Here is a 14,986-nt window from a genome sequence, read left to right as displayed (position 1 = left end):
ATAATTGCTGAGAACTGGATCCTGACAAACGCCCCTTAATCATTCTTCCTCTTCGCGGTGTTTCGCCACTGTGGCGGACAGAAAAGAGTCTAAAAACCGTTACTAGATTCCTTTAACATTTGGAACTCTAAAGCTACAGAGAACGAAACTCTTATCATTAGAGCAAGTTTCAAGATAATATAACCTTGAGGGTAGAAAACTTGGACGAAGGTGGGAACGTCGTATGTTGTATACTTACGTGAGCAACCAGGGACATCCTCAAGCCAAAATAGGCGAGTTCTCCGAGTATTGAGCAACTTAAAATTGTCAGTGTTTCAGTGTTCCAAGCTCTACAGAATAGATACAACACAAAACAAATTTCTTGATATTTTTAACCATATGGACTAAAGGGTAAATAAATTTATTTGAAAATAAACAATTTGTATAATAAACTGATTCAGGTAAACCATGACTGAACAAAGTTTTGAAGCGTTTTTTCGTTACTAAACAATGTTTGAAGCACTCACTCGAATGGCGTAGTTTGCCTTTAGGACTTTTCATTAGTGGCCGGTTGCACGAGTATAAAAATGTGCAGAAGGAAATGTTGTTGGGAGGAATGGATATGGGTGTTTATTATACCAGTAAGTTTGTTCGTAGATTTATTATAGAATAAGGTCCATGGAAGTGGTAAAAGGGTAGAGAATCCGTCGGAGGGTTTTACTTTGCAGATAAAGAAGACAGTTGAAGGTGAGGGGAAGCAGAACACACGTTTTTGATAATGGCTGCGCAGATTAAAACATTTTGAAATCTTTGGTATTTTGCTTGTGAGAACCTTGGCTTTATTTTCCGGAGCGATGGGTTATGGGAAAACTAAATAGGTTTTGGATTTATTAGGCAGTCTGTTTAGGGGTCATTTTGAATTGTGGTGTTGTGTTCTACTTTGACGTAAAATAAGCATGACATAAGCATAAGAATAAAAAAAGTTTTGTTATGTCATTCACAGTGTGAGTTCTCATATTTATGTTGACAATCTTCACACAGAGATGTTTATGTTACCAGTGGAAATCAGACTTGAGCCACAAAATAAACAACACACACAATAAATTGGAGGCATGCAAAGAATACTCCACAACGTATCTTTGCAACATTGCCAAAATTTTTTAAAAGAAACAGTAAATAAAAAAAATAAACATTTTTATCCGAGTTTATCTTGGCAAAAAATTTACATAAACCTTACATATACACAAAATGGTTTAAAATAAAATGGCGTTATCCTACCTTTAATCCGAAATAACGGTGTTCTTAAATCAGTCTCTAATCCTCAAAAAATTAACTAAAACACTAAAAACACTAAAAACGCAAGATAAGAGTAATTTGTTTGAAATAACAATGATTCAAGTACGAGGGTTTTGCTAATTTCCTTCCCTATCCTCTTTAAATAAAAGTTTAAAAAGTGAGTTTAAAATTTTGGCACACAATTATTACATGCAACCGTCCAATTATTACATGCAACAGTCCAAATTACTATCTTTGTTTTGAAGTGAATTGTGGAAAAATATTTAATACAAAAAAGAGGTACTTTAAAGGAAGAAACTTTTACGGTTCCAAAAAATCGCAAAATCAAAAGAAAAAATCATAGAAAATGCCCCTTTCGCATGAATGACCTTCTGCAATAGGCAGAGGAGTTGGTTATTATTTGTTCAAGGAAGTCTTGAAGTAGCGTGTGTAGTTACTAAAAAATATTAATGATAAAAAAAACAAATCATTTTTAAACATTTGTAACAAAAAGTTCATAAAAAATTGGTCTAAAATTACGAACGAGCCTTTTGCGAAAGTTCCTTTCTTTATTCGACCAAACAGTTTACGAAGTTAATACCATACGGAAAGCATACATCACACAGACGAAATAAAGCATGGATTATTTGCTAACATACAAAAATCATTGTCAGCAAGAATAACAGCGTTAGTTCAACATCAAGCCGTCTATATACAAGTCCTCAAGGTCTGTGCAAGATGTTCACTGAAGTTACAATAAATTACGTTCATTGGATGTGGTAATGTACTCACGTATTCAACAACATTTCAGTCTGATATCTCATCAGAAGATATTCTAAGATCCAGTTGTTACACAATAGTTGGTGCATCATTATCATCATCATTATTGTGACATCATAACATCGCCTCTCGCGGAGCGTTTCTTTTTCCGTATAACATCAGCTACGTTAAACTGATTGTGCGGCAACATCCAGTGACCGTTCAATACAGTAAGAATCGTCATTCCTTCTTTGTATTTCAGGTCTGGCAATAACTTCATAAAATATTGACACAATAAACAAAACAACAGGTTGACTGACTACACAGCTATAATTTGCCATACTAAATAGTGACAAAACAGCTAAGACGGGTGCCTTTAGCTATGTCGAGGTTTGACACTCTGAAAATTCTCCACTGATCTTTCTTGTTACAAAGAATAGAAAAAATTCTTCCTTGTTACAAGGAATCGTAAAAATGCACCTCGACCTTTTAGACTAACATAAGGTACAGAAGAACACAGAAAAAAAAATCCAAGGACAATAAACAATAGATACAGTTCATAATACAAAAAGTTTATATTGAAACGCTCCCTACCCATCTTTAAAATAAAACCCACCCTCATATAAAACCCCTGAGTCAAAATGATAACAATAATAGCAATATTAAGACCTGGGTGTTTAATCGAATCACCATAGTAGTCACATTTCATCCAAAATAAAATATCTGTTAAATACGTTACCTTTGGTGTGATAAGAAAATATTGCGAAGTGTTCGGCTTGCATACAGTTTCCACGACCAATTCAAATACCCTTCTTTCATTGTTGGGGTCCATACCCTAAAAAATAAAAAAAAGAATAAAGAAAGACACATCAGACTGTCGGAGATAAAAAGTGTAGGTGTAACAATTTGTAATTCCAAATGTAACGCTGTTCTAAGGGACAAATTTAAAATTCATGAACAAGTTATTTAGACATTGTAATTTTTCAATTAATGAAAGTAAAGGAGAAACGCACCTGATTAATTTCATCAACCAATCGAAATGGACATTTAGTCAACTCTTGAAGCGATATTAAATACAACATGGTGGAGACACTTCTCTCTCCGCCTGACTGGAAAGTTGATGTCAACGCTTTCAGTTTGTTCTCAGCGCGAAATTTCACTTTGATCTCTACACCAAACTTCTTATAGTCATCATCCTGAGGTGCAAAAAATCAAAATGACGTAGAAAAGGACGTTATAATGACGTATGATGTTGACATGAATTCGAGAATAGCAAATCACTACAAAATATTATTACTTTGAGGAGATTCTTGATTAATTAATCTGTAATCCTGTTCATACATTTTTGGAAACTGACAGTTTTTTTGCTATTAAAATCGCAAAACAGTATCTCCTGTTGAATGCTCCTTTGGCATATGTGTGGGGTCGGTGAGGTGAGAAAATGCGCTAGCTGCAAATTCTGCGATGTTTGAATTGTGGAATAATCAATGGAACGACCTCCTAAGGTCCAGAAAATCAAGAAAATAAGCATTATAGCAGTTTCAGGTTTCAGATCTAAGTAAATAACAAAACTTCGTCGTGCAAATTGACAAGTTCAAAGTGTGTGAATCTAAAATGAAAACATTGTAAATCAAAGCTTGTGTGTATGACCTTTGAAATTTGTCATTTATTCCAATAATTTTTTTGAGCCTAATTGCGGATGTGGACAAAAGGATCTTTAGTCAGACTACCATAGTGCTAATGCTTTTAAAAGCAACTGAAGTTGTTTCTGGAGCAAGTTTGTTATGATGAGATGGCGCTAAATTTAAATAAATATACAGACCGAAAACATTCAATATACAACTTTTTCTTGTTTCATTATTTTGTGCGTATTGACCAGCGTATAATAACAATAAGGAGCAATATATTTCATTGTTTTTTAATTTAGCCACCCCTTCAAATTTTTTATTGTTATGTAGGGATCCGGTTTAAAATGGGTAACTGTTAAAATGTCATTCAGATTAGCACATTCAACTTTATTTCCTGTAAAAGGTGGATTTACATTTGGAGATTCTTTATTCATCCTGTTCAATTAATCGTGTTTTTTGGAGATTCTCTGGGCTTGACAGCAGCAGGGCTTCATGAGCAATTCCAAGACTTTTAAAGTGAAATTCACAAAGAAATTATTTTTTATACTTGTATACGTGATACCGGATCCCTTTCGCATTAGTCCACTTACGCCTACCGTTATCTTTAATTGGAAATTAAAATAATGTTACTTCTGTCTGTACTCTTTTTTATTCTCGGTTCGTATAAAAAGCACTTTGTTTTGTGAGAAATTCGCTTGTTTTTGTGACCTCCATGTTCTGCCTCGTTTTTATTTCGACCTTATCATTCCGTTATAAGTTACGAGAACGGTGTATTGCACGTTCCATGTTTCTTCTTAACACACCTTTTTTTCAAAAAAAAAAAGAATTAATCAGGTTGGTCATTATTCTCATTTCTCTGTTGTTACAAACCAACTATTTTTAATTTAAAGGCATGATATTCTTTAAATCTTTATTAAAGAAAAGAGAGTATGGCAAGTCTGCGGCTATTCATCGAATTTATATCCCAATCAGATTCATGGAAGGACTCGTCATTCTCAGTACCTGAGTAGAAAGTCACTGAATGTCAGTAAAAAAGAAAAAGTTATTTCTGTTACGAAAGTGCGAGCGTTTTATAAATATATAAATTTACGCAAACACAATGACTTATTATTTATGAATTTCGCGAATGATGAAATTGACAAAAATTCGCGGGGAAAACGACATCGGCGATTAAAACAATTCACGAAAAGCACAAGAATTCGTCAAATCGCGAAATTTATTTCTGGCTGAAATTTAATTCATTTAGATACGTCATTATTTTTAATTATCATTGAATGAATTACAGATATTTATTTAGTTACAAAAAAGATAGAAGAATGGGCCTCATTAGTCAAGCAAGGTTTGAGAAAACAATCTTTTTAAATGAACATAGCAATCAACGAAAATTTCGAATTTGATAATAACACTGTTAGGATACTATATAAAAAAAATAAACAAGGAATGTAAAATAAGAATTTAATAACAAGGCACATTTGTACGCAATGACGACACAAACAAGCCGACAAAATTACATAGTAAAAAGAAAAACAGGTAAGGAAACAAATAAATATACCGGATCCCTTAGTAGACAAACTTCTCCAGCACATCCCATTCGTTTGAAGAAATCACAATATTGCTCGTTTATACGTGAGATCAAATTCTCCAGTGGTAATAACCACCTAAAACAAAAAGTTTAACACAACCTTTTTAACTCTTTCACACGAATTTAACTTCTTCTTTGCCCAAAGTGTTAAGACACTTTTTAAAATCCCAATTATTCACACACTTTCACCCCCACACCCCCAGACAATGTTGTACTCAGGCTTTTCAAAGAAAAAAATTTGCTGCTTTAAAACTTATTATTTTCAGGAGTTTATTTCATTTCCAGGAGTAAGTAACTCGATTTTAAAATCAGTATTTATATACAAAACTGTTGTCAATTTCTAATCCACTTAATTGTTTATTTTTAGACTTTAAATTAAAGCTACTTGATGGTAAAGAAATTAAAACGTATGATCCGTTAGAATAAGATGATTATTTTGCATAACTTGAGTAAACAAATTTTGTAGAGAGCTTTTAACAGCAAAGCTATTGATTAGAATAAATGCAGATTTGGGTGGTGGAGATCCACTTGCTTAATTAAAATAAAACAGATCACTTAGAAACATCGCTATCATTAGCTTTGTTTTGCAAGTAAGACATGCGGAATCGAAACTGTCAGTCAGAATGAGCGAACATTTTCGTATCTACCTAATGTGTTGCTGAATTCTTATGGGGAAGCGTAAATGAAAATTCTTTAAAAGTATAAGATTTTGAAACCATAAACGAACGCGGAATATACTTTTTGGATCAAAGAAATTCAGCAATCAGAGGTTAGTATGAAGAAACAACGTAGCTACCTACCTTTTAAGACGTTCATCCATCTTTTCTTGTAAGTCATTCAACTGACTCGACAGTTCATCGATCTAAATATACAAAATGTTAAAAGTCAGATGGAAGGAAATTTTACTTCTATGCCCAAATTTAGAGCAAATTATCAAAACAAAAAATTTCGTTGATTTAGTAGATATGTTAAATTTTCTATAAAAACCAATAATATAATATCAGTGACAAAATAATTTGGCACGGCCGCAGTGTTTTTCACAATTTTTGAGGAATTTGCAGAGAGCATCAACTCGTTAATACTCTACAGCTGGGAGGCTGTGAAAGTGCAACTGCTATATATACGTAGGTATATGCTAAGTATCATTTAGAATGCACTAGTCGCACTTTCTAACATGCCGTAATTATGGAATATTACACGTCGAGTCCCGTAAAACGCCGAAATATCGCAAAAGAGTCATGCTGACGTCATCAGCACTTAGCACAGCTTAGAGGTGGGCTATAACCAAACAACTTAAAATCGTAAGTCCTAAAGTCCGGCGTAAATATTGACAAGTTCAAATTGTGTAAGTCTAATATGGAAACAGTCGAAATTACTATAACGGAATACATTGCGGTCATGTGCCAACATTTTTCTCACTGATCTTCTATTTGGCTCGCTTTTCGGCTTTGTTCAAGTATGCTTTGTAAAACTAGCTGCAAGTAACATAATAAGAAAGAAGTTGCAACAAGATCTTGCTTTCTAAATTTATATTCTGTTCACCTCTTTCCCCAATGCAGTAATATCCTTTTTGTTACGCTCATAATTCTTGATGACTTGCGGATCACTTTCGTACTGACAATTTAAACGGGCTTGTTCTTCATGTATCAGCGCTTCAATTTCTTCCACGGTGTTAGGAAGAGTTGCAAATATCTAATGGACAAATTGATAACAGAATAAATCAAGCTAGAATCATCAGTCCAATAAAAGTTATTCAAATTCAATTAATAAATTCAATTAATAAATCAACTAATAGAAAAATAAATCGAAAAAATCAATCAATTACTAAAGTAATTAATCAGTAATCAACTAAAGGAAACATGAATCAACTAATGTAGGAATTAATAAACCAAAGGAGAGAGGAAGCAACTAATGCAAAAATAAATCGAATAGTGGGGAAGTTCATCACCTAATAAACAAATAAAGTAATGGAGAAATTTACGACCTATTACAGAAATTAGTCAATTATAGGAGAAATCAACCTATGATTAAATAAGAAACAAAAAGTATCAGACAGACCAAACAGCGAGTAAAAACACAAACCTGTTGGAGATGATCTGGAATAGATCCATCACTAGCACCTCCTGTGCTTTCTTGTGCTCTCTTAAGTAGTTGTCGAGCAGACGTTTTGAGATTAATGCAGGCCTGTGCGACACGTGCGAAAGCTTCCTAAATGAGACACAATAAATTAGCTACAGACATGTTAACCAACTGTGACTGCATCATCAGTTTGAATACTCTTTCTGATTTTTAAATGCTAGGTTAGAAGCTGGACACAGTAAAATTATATGTGAATCTTATGAATTTTTTTGAAGATTTCGCAAATTATTGGATTTACTTCTGCAAATGGTGCCTATATTTTTCGCCAGGAGGAAAAAATGTGAAAATATAAGAATTTCGCGAATAACTAATCTCATTAAGGTATCCAGTTTCAATGTTTTTTGTGAGCAAACCTTCCTATTAGTTATTTTCTCACAAAAACTGTAGACACCTAAAAACAACTAAGATATTTATGAATTTAACGTTTAACAATTCAACACACAAGAAACCGGATAATTTATTGTTAAACTGCCTACAACAAATCGAAACTTCTACAACCACGAGGTTACTATGTGAAAATAGTACACACCTCTAAAGATCTTAAGGTTTCTGATGATTCTCTGTATGTTTGTTCGATATTTTCGAGCTCAATTCGTTGTTGAACATGTTTGATGGTAAGTAGCAATTTTTCTTTTCCAATGTCAACACATTTCTAAAACAATTCACTAGGTAATAATACACTACAAGAAAATAGCACAAAAACAACCAACACCAGGTAACAATATTGCTAGAAGGAAAATACACACAAAAATGTGGTGAACAATTCCCAGGAGACAATGGACACATCGATGCGCCAAGATAAACCTTAACCTTTATATCCACGCCATTTGGGTACGCTATCTGAGTGTGTCGGTAACATTGTGACACATAGTGTAGTGGGCTTGTTTACGGCTCCTAATTCTTAGCAGTGCAGATTGAATCCCGCTCACCGCTAGACAGTATGTTACAAACGCACAAAGTACTGCGATTTGGCAAAAATGTGTACCTGTATTTGATTTTTATATTCCTTTGTAAGGGAAATCCTTTTCTTATTGATTTCTGATATCCTTTTAGCTGTTTTTCTCTCTTCTGTTTCAATATCAGGAACATCTTTTTCTTCATTAGCCAAACTAATAAATAAAGGGTTCAGAATTCAACATCCCAAACTATACCAAACACCATAACATTAAGATAACATTGCGGCGTGTAGACCGATGTTTCATTTTTATGCGAAAGTTCTGTGAACATCAGTAGTAACTAAATAAGCAACATTTTAGAAAATAACACAAGAATATCTACCGCTTTTTCTTAGTTTCAATTTGTGTGTCAATCGTTGCACGTCTTCTCATTTGTTGTATAAGCTCTTTCTACAATAGAAAAATAGACTTCCTGTTTAACATTCATGACCCGAAAACCGTATCATTTGAAAATCTACCATACCAAGGTACTTATTGGGGGTTGGCAATAATTTGAATTGAACTAAATATAGCAACTCACAGCCAGGTCATCATATAATCTGGTTATTAATAAATTTTAAATTAAATAATAGGAGTCTTTCTAAACTGTTATTAAAGAAAAAAGCTTGCCTTTTCACTCCTTAGCCTCTCTTGTTGTTTCTTTAACACTTCGTGTTCTTTGCGAATCTTTTCATATTCAGTGGAGTATTTGTTATAGTTCTTTTGCAACTCCTACAAGTAAATTTTGTTACAATAGAGCAAAAAACAAAGCAGAACTCTCACACAAACCAAAGTAGGTTAAGCGGAGAAAATTTAGTATTTGTAATTCTGGGTAGTATTTGTAATTCCGTAAAATGGCATTTTATGCATGGACTAAATGTCCTAAATTTAAAACCTTGTTGAATTTGGTGTGATTTTAATTGACAAATAAATCCTTGAAAAATTCTGTAGGCATTTATTAAAAAAAAAATAGCTGCAAAACGGAATATCTACTGTGTTTGTGGCAAGACTGTATGAAGATTCCAATAAAACTGGATATTCCCCCAAGCAGTCTTTCTTAGTTACTGAAAACATGGTTTTTTATATCATGAAGACGAAATTTAAATCACAGAAATCTCATCTGGTATTTCTTTCAGTTTACCGATTGCTTTATAATTACTACAATGGGAATAGTTGCACTGATTCTTTTTGGTTCATAAAATTTTGTAGTATTTAAAAGAACTTTTAGAAATTAAGAAGGTTAGCTATAAAAGTTCTATTTGAACTGAGTAAGAAAACTAACAGCTAGTTCACCATCTAAACTCTTCTTTAGTTCCAAATCAACTCCAACGTTAAGTAGGTTTGCATTTCTCCTAAAACACAACATGCAGTAGGTATTAACAGACTTTTTAACATGTCTTTTTAACTCAATGTACATAGTTTCAAGGTAACACCAATTTGTATAATTTCAATTAAATATTCGATTTATATACGTGAATGACGAAATATTGCAACAAGAATGCTGCGTGCAGACAAAAGTTTGCCCTTTCCATCAGCATTTAAACCAGTTGAGACCTTATGTATTCCTTGTTTTTTTTACCTTAAATTTTTTGCTACAAGCGCCACTTCTATCAAAAGAGTAATATTGAATTAATTCATAGTGTGCACTTAAAATGAGTTGGCTGCCAGATGGAATAATGTGATACATTCACTAATAAGATTAAACTTACTTTAGAGAATTCACACTTGTTGATTTTTCTTGTTTATACTTTGATTTCCGGATTGTATACTATACAACATAAGAAAATAATTAAACAAATTTAACAAATATATACAAATAATCAATAATCATAGTCCTTGTGATTATAAGTTTACAACGCAACCCTTCAGTTTAATTAAAATAAAATAAATTATAAGTTTTTACATCTGCATCATTCATTGCAACAACGAGAGTTACTCTGCCTATTCCAATAATATTCCCGATAATGTTAAATTGAAATTTAAGATATTTCTTATTTTCTAGTATCCACATACTATTGGTGTTCAAAATAATTAATTTTACTTTCAGGGTGCCACTCAATTTCAACACCTTGTTTTACTGACATTCCTTCTATCTTGTTACTGACTGACCCAAAATTTCACACTTATTGGAACATTGGATTATCTTAAAATTAATTACAAGCATATTGATAGAAAAGACTGTATAAATAATAATGCAAAACCTTTGGAGTCAGTTCTAAATTTAATCATTAAAAATCTAGGCATTTTCCTGACATCAAAATTACTGATGTTCACGACTTTTTCCTGACTTTTTCACAATATTTTGGATTCCTGACAACTCCTGACAAAGTGGAGACCCTGAAAATAAATGTTGATCATAGAATCTTGTCATTAAACAATTTGCACAATGCATTTCTAAAGTGAATTCAAGATTATTCCAACAATAATATTTCTAAAGATTCTCTTTAAAAGTGTTGTCAACTGAAGTTTTCAGAATGCATTAAAAAAAAGAATAGATTTCTAAAAAAAGAGAACAGATCATACTTGTAAACCAGTTTAGTTTATTTCATCCTGGAAAGTCAGAGAAAACGTGTAAAAACAATTATTTTAAAATGAGAAAGCTGAAGGTTCACACCTTTCGCAATAACCTGATAAGACTGACAAAGCAAAGAAAACACTTGGTATTAAAACATATATAGAAGAAAGTGGTTTTTATTTAATTATAATCTTAAATTTTTTTTTAATAAAAGTATAATTCATTATAAATTCATACCACTTCAATTATGATACACACCATTTGAACAATGGATGTCAAACTAATGTTGTCTGTTTATTGTGCTAATTATTTATTTTTCAGAACAATGCGATATCATAATTTGTAACATTTACTTTGTGTTATGCTTTGTAAAGCTAGAAAAATAAATGCTTCACCCCATGCTGATTATATTGCAGGGTAAAATCACATGCAAACATTTTATTCCACTCATTTAAATCTTCCTGGGATAAGATCGCACACTGCCTGTGTGTAAAAGTGGTATAACAGATCACTTTATGAAAAAAAATTATTTCCCAGCTGAAAGGTGCAGATACATTCTGTCAAAAAAACTTTTTTTAAACATTGGAACTTACCATAGATTCTGGTGTGCAAAACTGAGATAAACCATGTACTTTCTCGATAACCTAGGAAAGGTCAACTATTAGATAGGGAAATAGTCAAAAGAAATAAAAATAGAATTAAAATGCACGATTTAGCAGCAAGGAAATATATTACATAAAATGCAAAATTTTTCAAAGAGAAGGCCCAAGTAAATTTTTTGTGCAGAGTAAGTACAAATGTTGGATAAAGTAAGGTTTAATATTAAGGATCTAGTTAATCATTTTAACGCCAGAAGTAAGACATTTTTTATTACAAAAACAAGTGTATGAGTGTTTACAATCAGGAGGTTTCACATCATTAAAAACAGTTCTGTTGCATTGTACCTTGCATTTTTTTATTTATATCATCAGTCCCTTTCAACTTCACATTACTAGCTGCTAATAACATAAATTAATTTGCTGTTAGCTCTTGGAGTTGACAAAGAACAATCCTAGAACAAGCCTCAAAAAGTGGCTATTAAGTGCATTTCGAATACAAAAAAAAAAATAATCTGGATTTAATCAAGGAATTGCAGACACATTGAACTACTTAAAACAAGGAGGGGTACTTCTTAAAAAGTGGGGAAATGGGTGGGTAATCAATTACTTAAAGTTGTTACAATCGATTACAAGATAATGCTAATAGAAATCTTAAGTTAGAGAGTAAAAGCTGACAAGTATTAAATAATATATGATGATATATTAACACAACTATAATCGAATGTAGAAAAATCAACAGTTTTAGTCAAGTACATGCAGATTTAGACTATTTGAAGAGAAGATTGTATTGATAGCTGTAAATTATAATTTACAATACTTGAGTGCTATTTCGTTCTGTGAGCTGATTTCCAACAGGAATGTTGTAAAGCCGGTAATTTTCATTCAAGTATTGCATAACAGTTTTTGGTGCATCAAATAAATCAGTAAGATATTGTTGGAAGCCATATTGTCTATAAAGCATGAAGTTACAACTAAATTAAAAAAACAGGGAAGAGGACGTGTGGTATAATACATACTGTTTACTATAAAAATTCAGGCAAGCCAATATGAGTGACAATAAAAATTAAATGAAACTTTTTAGTGCATAAGCCAAACCATTAAGCATAAACATTAAAATTTAATAATAATTAACTGTAATGATCATATTATGATAACAATGATGTGACAAATGAAAAAATAACAACAATACTCCAATTCATCTAGATTATTCTCAGGCATGTAAACATCTTTAGAATCCGATGGTGGACATACAGCTGCTACGTTCAGCTTTAGAACATCTCGAGTCTATATGAATAAACCAAAGAGAATTACTAGTCTTTCTGAAAAGCCTGCGGTACTTTTTGGACTACTGTAAAAAAGAAACAGGCTAAAATCAATGGAAAACTCCAACAGTTTTTCATGACAAGTGTCTAAAAAACATAGTAACTAGTACCTTTTTTTCGCTTCCCTACTTAAATAGTGCTATCTTTAATTGTGAAACGAAATTGAAATCACTGTCATTTGACTTTGTACTTTGTACAGACACTCACACAATGCACAAGTAGCTGAAAGTCCCATAAAACATCCATTTAAATAGTTGAAAAGATGCTTTTTTAACATTTTGATTGGTATAAAAAAGTGTAAAACCAAAATAATGAAAAGAACTTTTGGTGAACGGGACAACACTTATTCATCACAGTTACATTCTAACACCAACTAAACTAGCAATAATAGTACCAATTGGTATCATGTCATGCATAAAAAATTCAATTATGTTTAAAACTAATATCCAAAAAGTAATTTTATTAATCATTTTTCTGCTATACAGTGTCGAAAACATAGATTTTAACTCCTTAGGCACTTTGTTAGTGACCATATAAAACACTACATGGGCTGGCAGGATACAACTATTTCTATTGTACTGTTATTTGTTTGGTTAGGCAAAAAATAGCTTTCAAAAGCAATACCTGATTGGAAAATGTATGTTGATCCTGCCTATTTTGACAAACAAAAGCTTTCATATCATTAAATCCAATAAATGACTCAACATAAACAGAATCCTTGATATCTTTCATGTTTATCTAAAAAATAGATGATAAGAAAAAATTGGTTCAAAGCCTTAAATCATTCCTAAACAACTTAGGTTCACTTGTGATGAAACTTCACTTAATGTTTGAAAAAGATCTTTTTTTTTAGTTCACCAAAAACATCTGGGCCATGAATAAAGATTTGTGCATGGCAGTTTTTGCCCCCCCACAAACCCATCATCCACAACGAATAACTTTAACCTATAATGCTTTTTCCTAATTTAATTTTCCGGATAGGAGCTTAATATAGGTGTCGTATATTTTATATTTAATGAAATTCTTTTATCATTGTTGACATTGGTAAGTAAACAAATTCCTTTTAATTTTTAATAATACTTGTCTAAGTTTCGATGCTGAAGGACATGCACATTGCGCGTTCGTGACACTTGTCCATGCGCGCAATGTGCATTGACGAAGACCTGTCATGCTTGGCTGGCTAGTTTTAAACTTGTGTGCTTAATCAATGCATTATAACTTTAATTGTACTAGCAGAAAAAGGTTAACTTTACTATTGGTAAATTCTGAAAGGAGTACCACCTACCTGCGTCATGATTGGTTCATACACAGTTCCAATGAATTTGCTCTTATTTTCACGAAGCCATAACACAGCATCATAAGCCTTCTTATCAATTTTTCGTAGAGTTTCCAGCCGTTGATTGTCGGAGCTTTCTAATTCACGTATTTGATTTTTAATACCTAAAATTATTAATTTTAAAATATTTATTAAAAAAATAGAAGTAACATAAGTGTTAGTGATTATTTATTATATTTTTCTACATGTTTTATGAAGTATGATTTTTATATTTATTCTCTTGAACAACATAAGAAATATTTAATGTGACATACTTTGTATTTGAATTTTAGTCTGTTTGCATTCATTTTCCAACTCTTGACCATTTTTTGAAAGTTGACTCATTGTTTTATCAAGTTCCCGAATCTGTTTGGTGAGTTCATCATTAGTAGGCTATAAACACAAACATAACACATCAGTAAACAATTACTTTAAAACAAAAACTAACTGTAAAAGTTAGACTTGTCTCATCTAAATTTACATTCTTTCATTCTCGCACTTTAATAAAAATGCAATCATTTTAATTCTTATTTCCCAATTCGGCAATTCCTGAGATCCACAGTTTTTTACTTGCTTGCTTAAAATCCCTTACGACCGGGAAGCATTACAACAGGTGCCAAAGCTAGCTACTTTTTAATTACGTCAAGATGTAAAATTACTAAAGTGTTAAAGGATGGTTTAAGCTGGTCCATTCAGAACCAGATGCGGTTATTTATATGCAGGTCTGGCCTTCTGAGATTTTTTGGCATGCTTTTAAAATCTTTTAAAATTGTTATTTTTAAAATACCAGTCTGTTATGTAAAAAAAGCAATTAAATAATTAATAAAAAAATTGACAACATATTAGAAACACACCAATATAAGCCATAATTTTTTAACAAACAGGGAAATATAATCAACAGGAAGATAACATAAGTTCTTTGTTTATTCTAATGCTAT

General features: G+C 32.0%; 1 protein-coding gene across 1 annotated transcript in view; it reads right to left on the bottom strand.

The window, feature by feature from the left end:
- Positions 1 to 380: 380 nt before the first annotated feature.
- The window catches only part of LOC130630491 (structural maintenance of chromosomes protein 5-like), a 31,225-nt gene continuing 16,619 nt past the window's right edge, over positions 381 to 14,986 (bottom strand). The window contains exons 14-32 of the mRNA XM_057444014.1: positions 14,324 to 14,441; positions 14,019 to 14,173; positions 13,358 to 13,471; positions 12,601 to 12,695; positions 12,229 to 12,361; positions 11,406 to 11,456; positions 10,007 to 10,065; positions 9,580 to 9,649; positions 8,928 to 9,029; positions 8,641 to 8,708; positions 8,348 to 8,471; positions 7,892 to 8,014; positions 7,306 to 7,431; positions 6,766 to 6,915; positions 6,024 to 6,085; positions 5,194 to 5,299; positions 3,027 to 3,209; positions 2,753 to 2,848; positions 381 to 2,287 (exon numbers count right to left, since the gene is read on the bottom strand). Coding sequence (XP_057299997.1) covers positions 2,138 to 2,287; positions 2,753 to 2,848; positions 3,027 to 3,209; positions 5,194 to 5,299; positions 6,024 to 6,085; positions 6,766 to 6,915; positions 7,306 to 7,431; positions 7,892 to 8,014; positions 8,348 to 8,471; positions 8,641 to 8,708; positions 8,928 to 9,029; positions 9,580 to 9,649; positions 10,007 to 10,065; positions 11,406 to 11,456; positions 12,229 to 12,361; positions 12,601 to 12,695; positions 13,358 to 13,471; positions 14,019 to 14,173; positions 14,324 to 14,441 — 2,085 coding nt within the window. The 3' untranslated portion in view covers positions 381 to 2,137. The remainder of the gene's footprint in view (positions 2,288 to 2,752; positions 2,849 to 3,026; positions 3,210 to 5,193; positions 5,300 to 6,023; positions 6,086 to 6,765; positions 6,916 to 7,305; positions 7,432 to 7,891; positions 8,015 to 8,347; positions 8,472 to 8,640; positions 8,709 to 8,927; positions 9,030 to 9,579; positions 9,650 to 10,006; positions 10,066 to 11,405; positions 11,457 to 12,228; positions 12,362 to 12,600; positions 12,696 to 13,357; positions 13,472 to 14,018; positions 14,174 to 14,323; positions 14,442 to 14,986) is intronic.

The sequence above is a fragment of the Hydractinia symbiolongicarpus genome, chromosome 1 (assembly GCF_029227915.1).
Source record: "Hydractinia symbiolongicarpus strain clone_291-10 chromosome 1, HSymV2.1, whole genome shotgun sequence".
Classification (NCBI taxonomy): Eukaryota; Metazoa; Cnidaria; class Hydrozoa; order Anthoathecata; family Hydractiniidae; genus Hydractinia; species Hydractinia symbiolongicarpus.
Note: the sequence above shows the minus strand (reverse complement) of the source record. Positions and strands in the feature narration are given on the sequence as shown.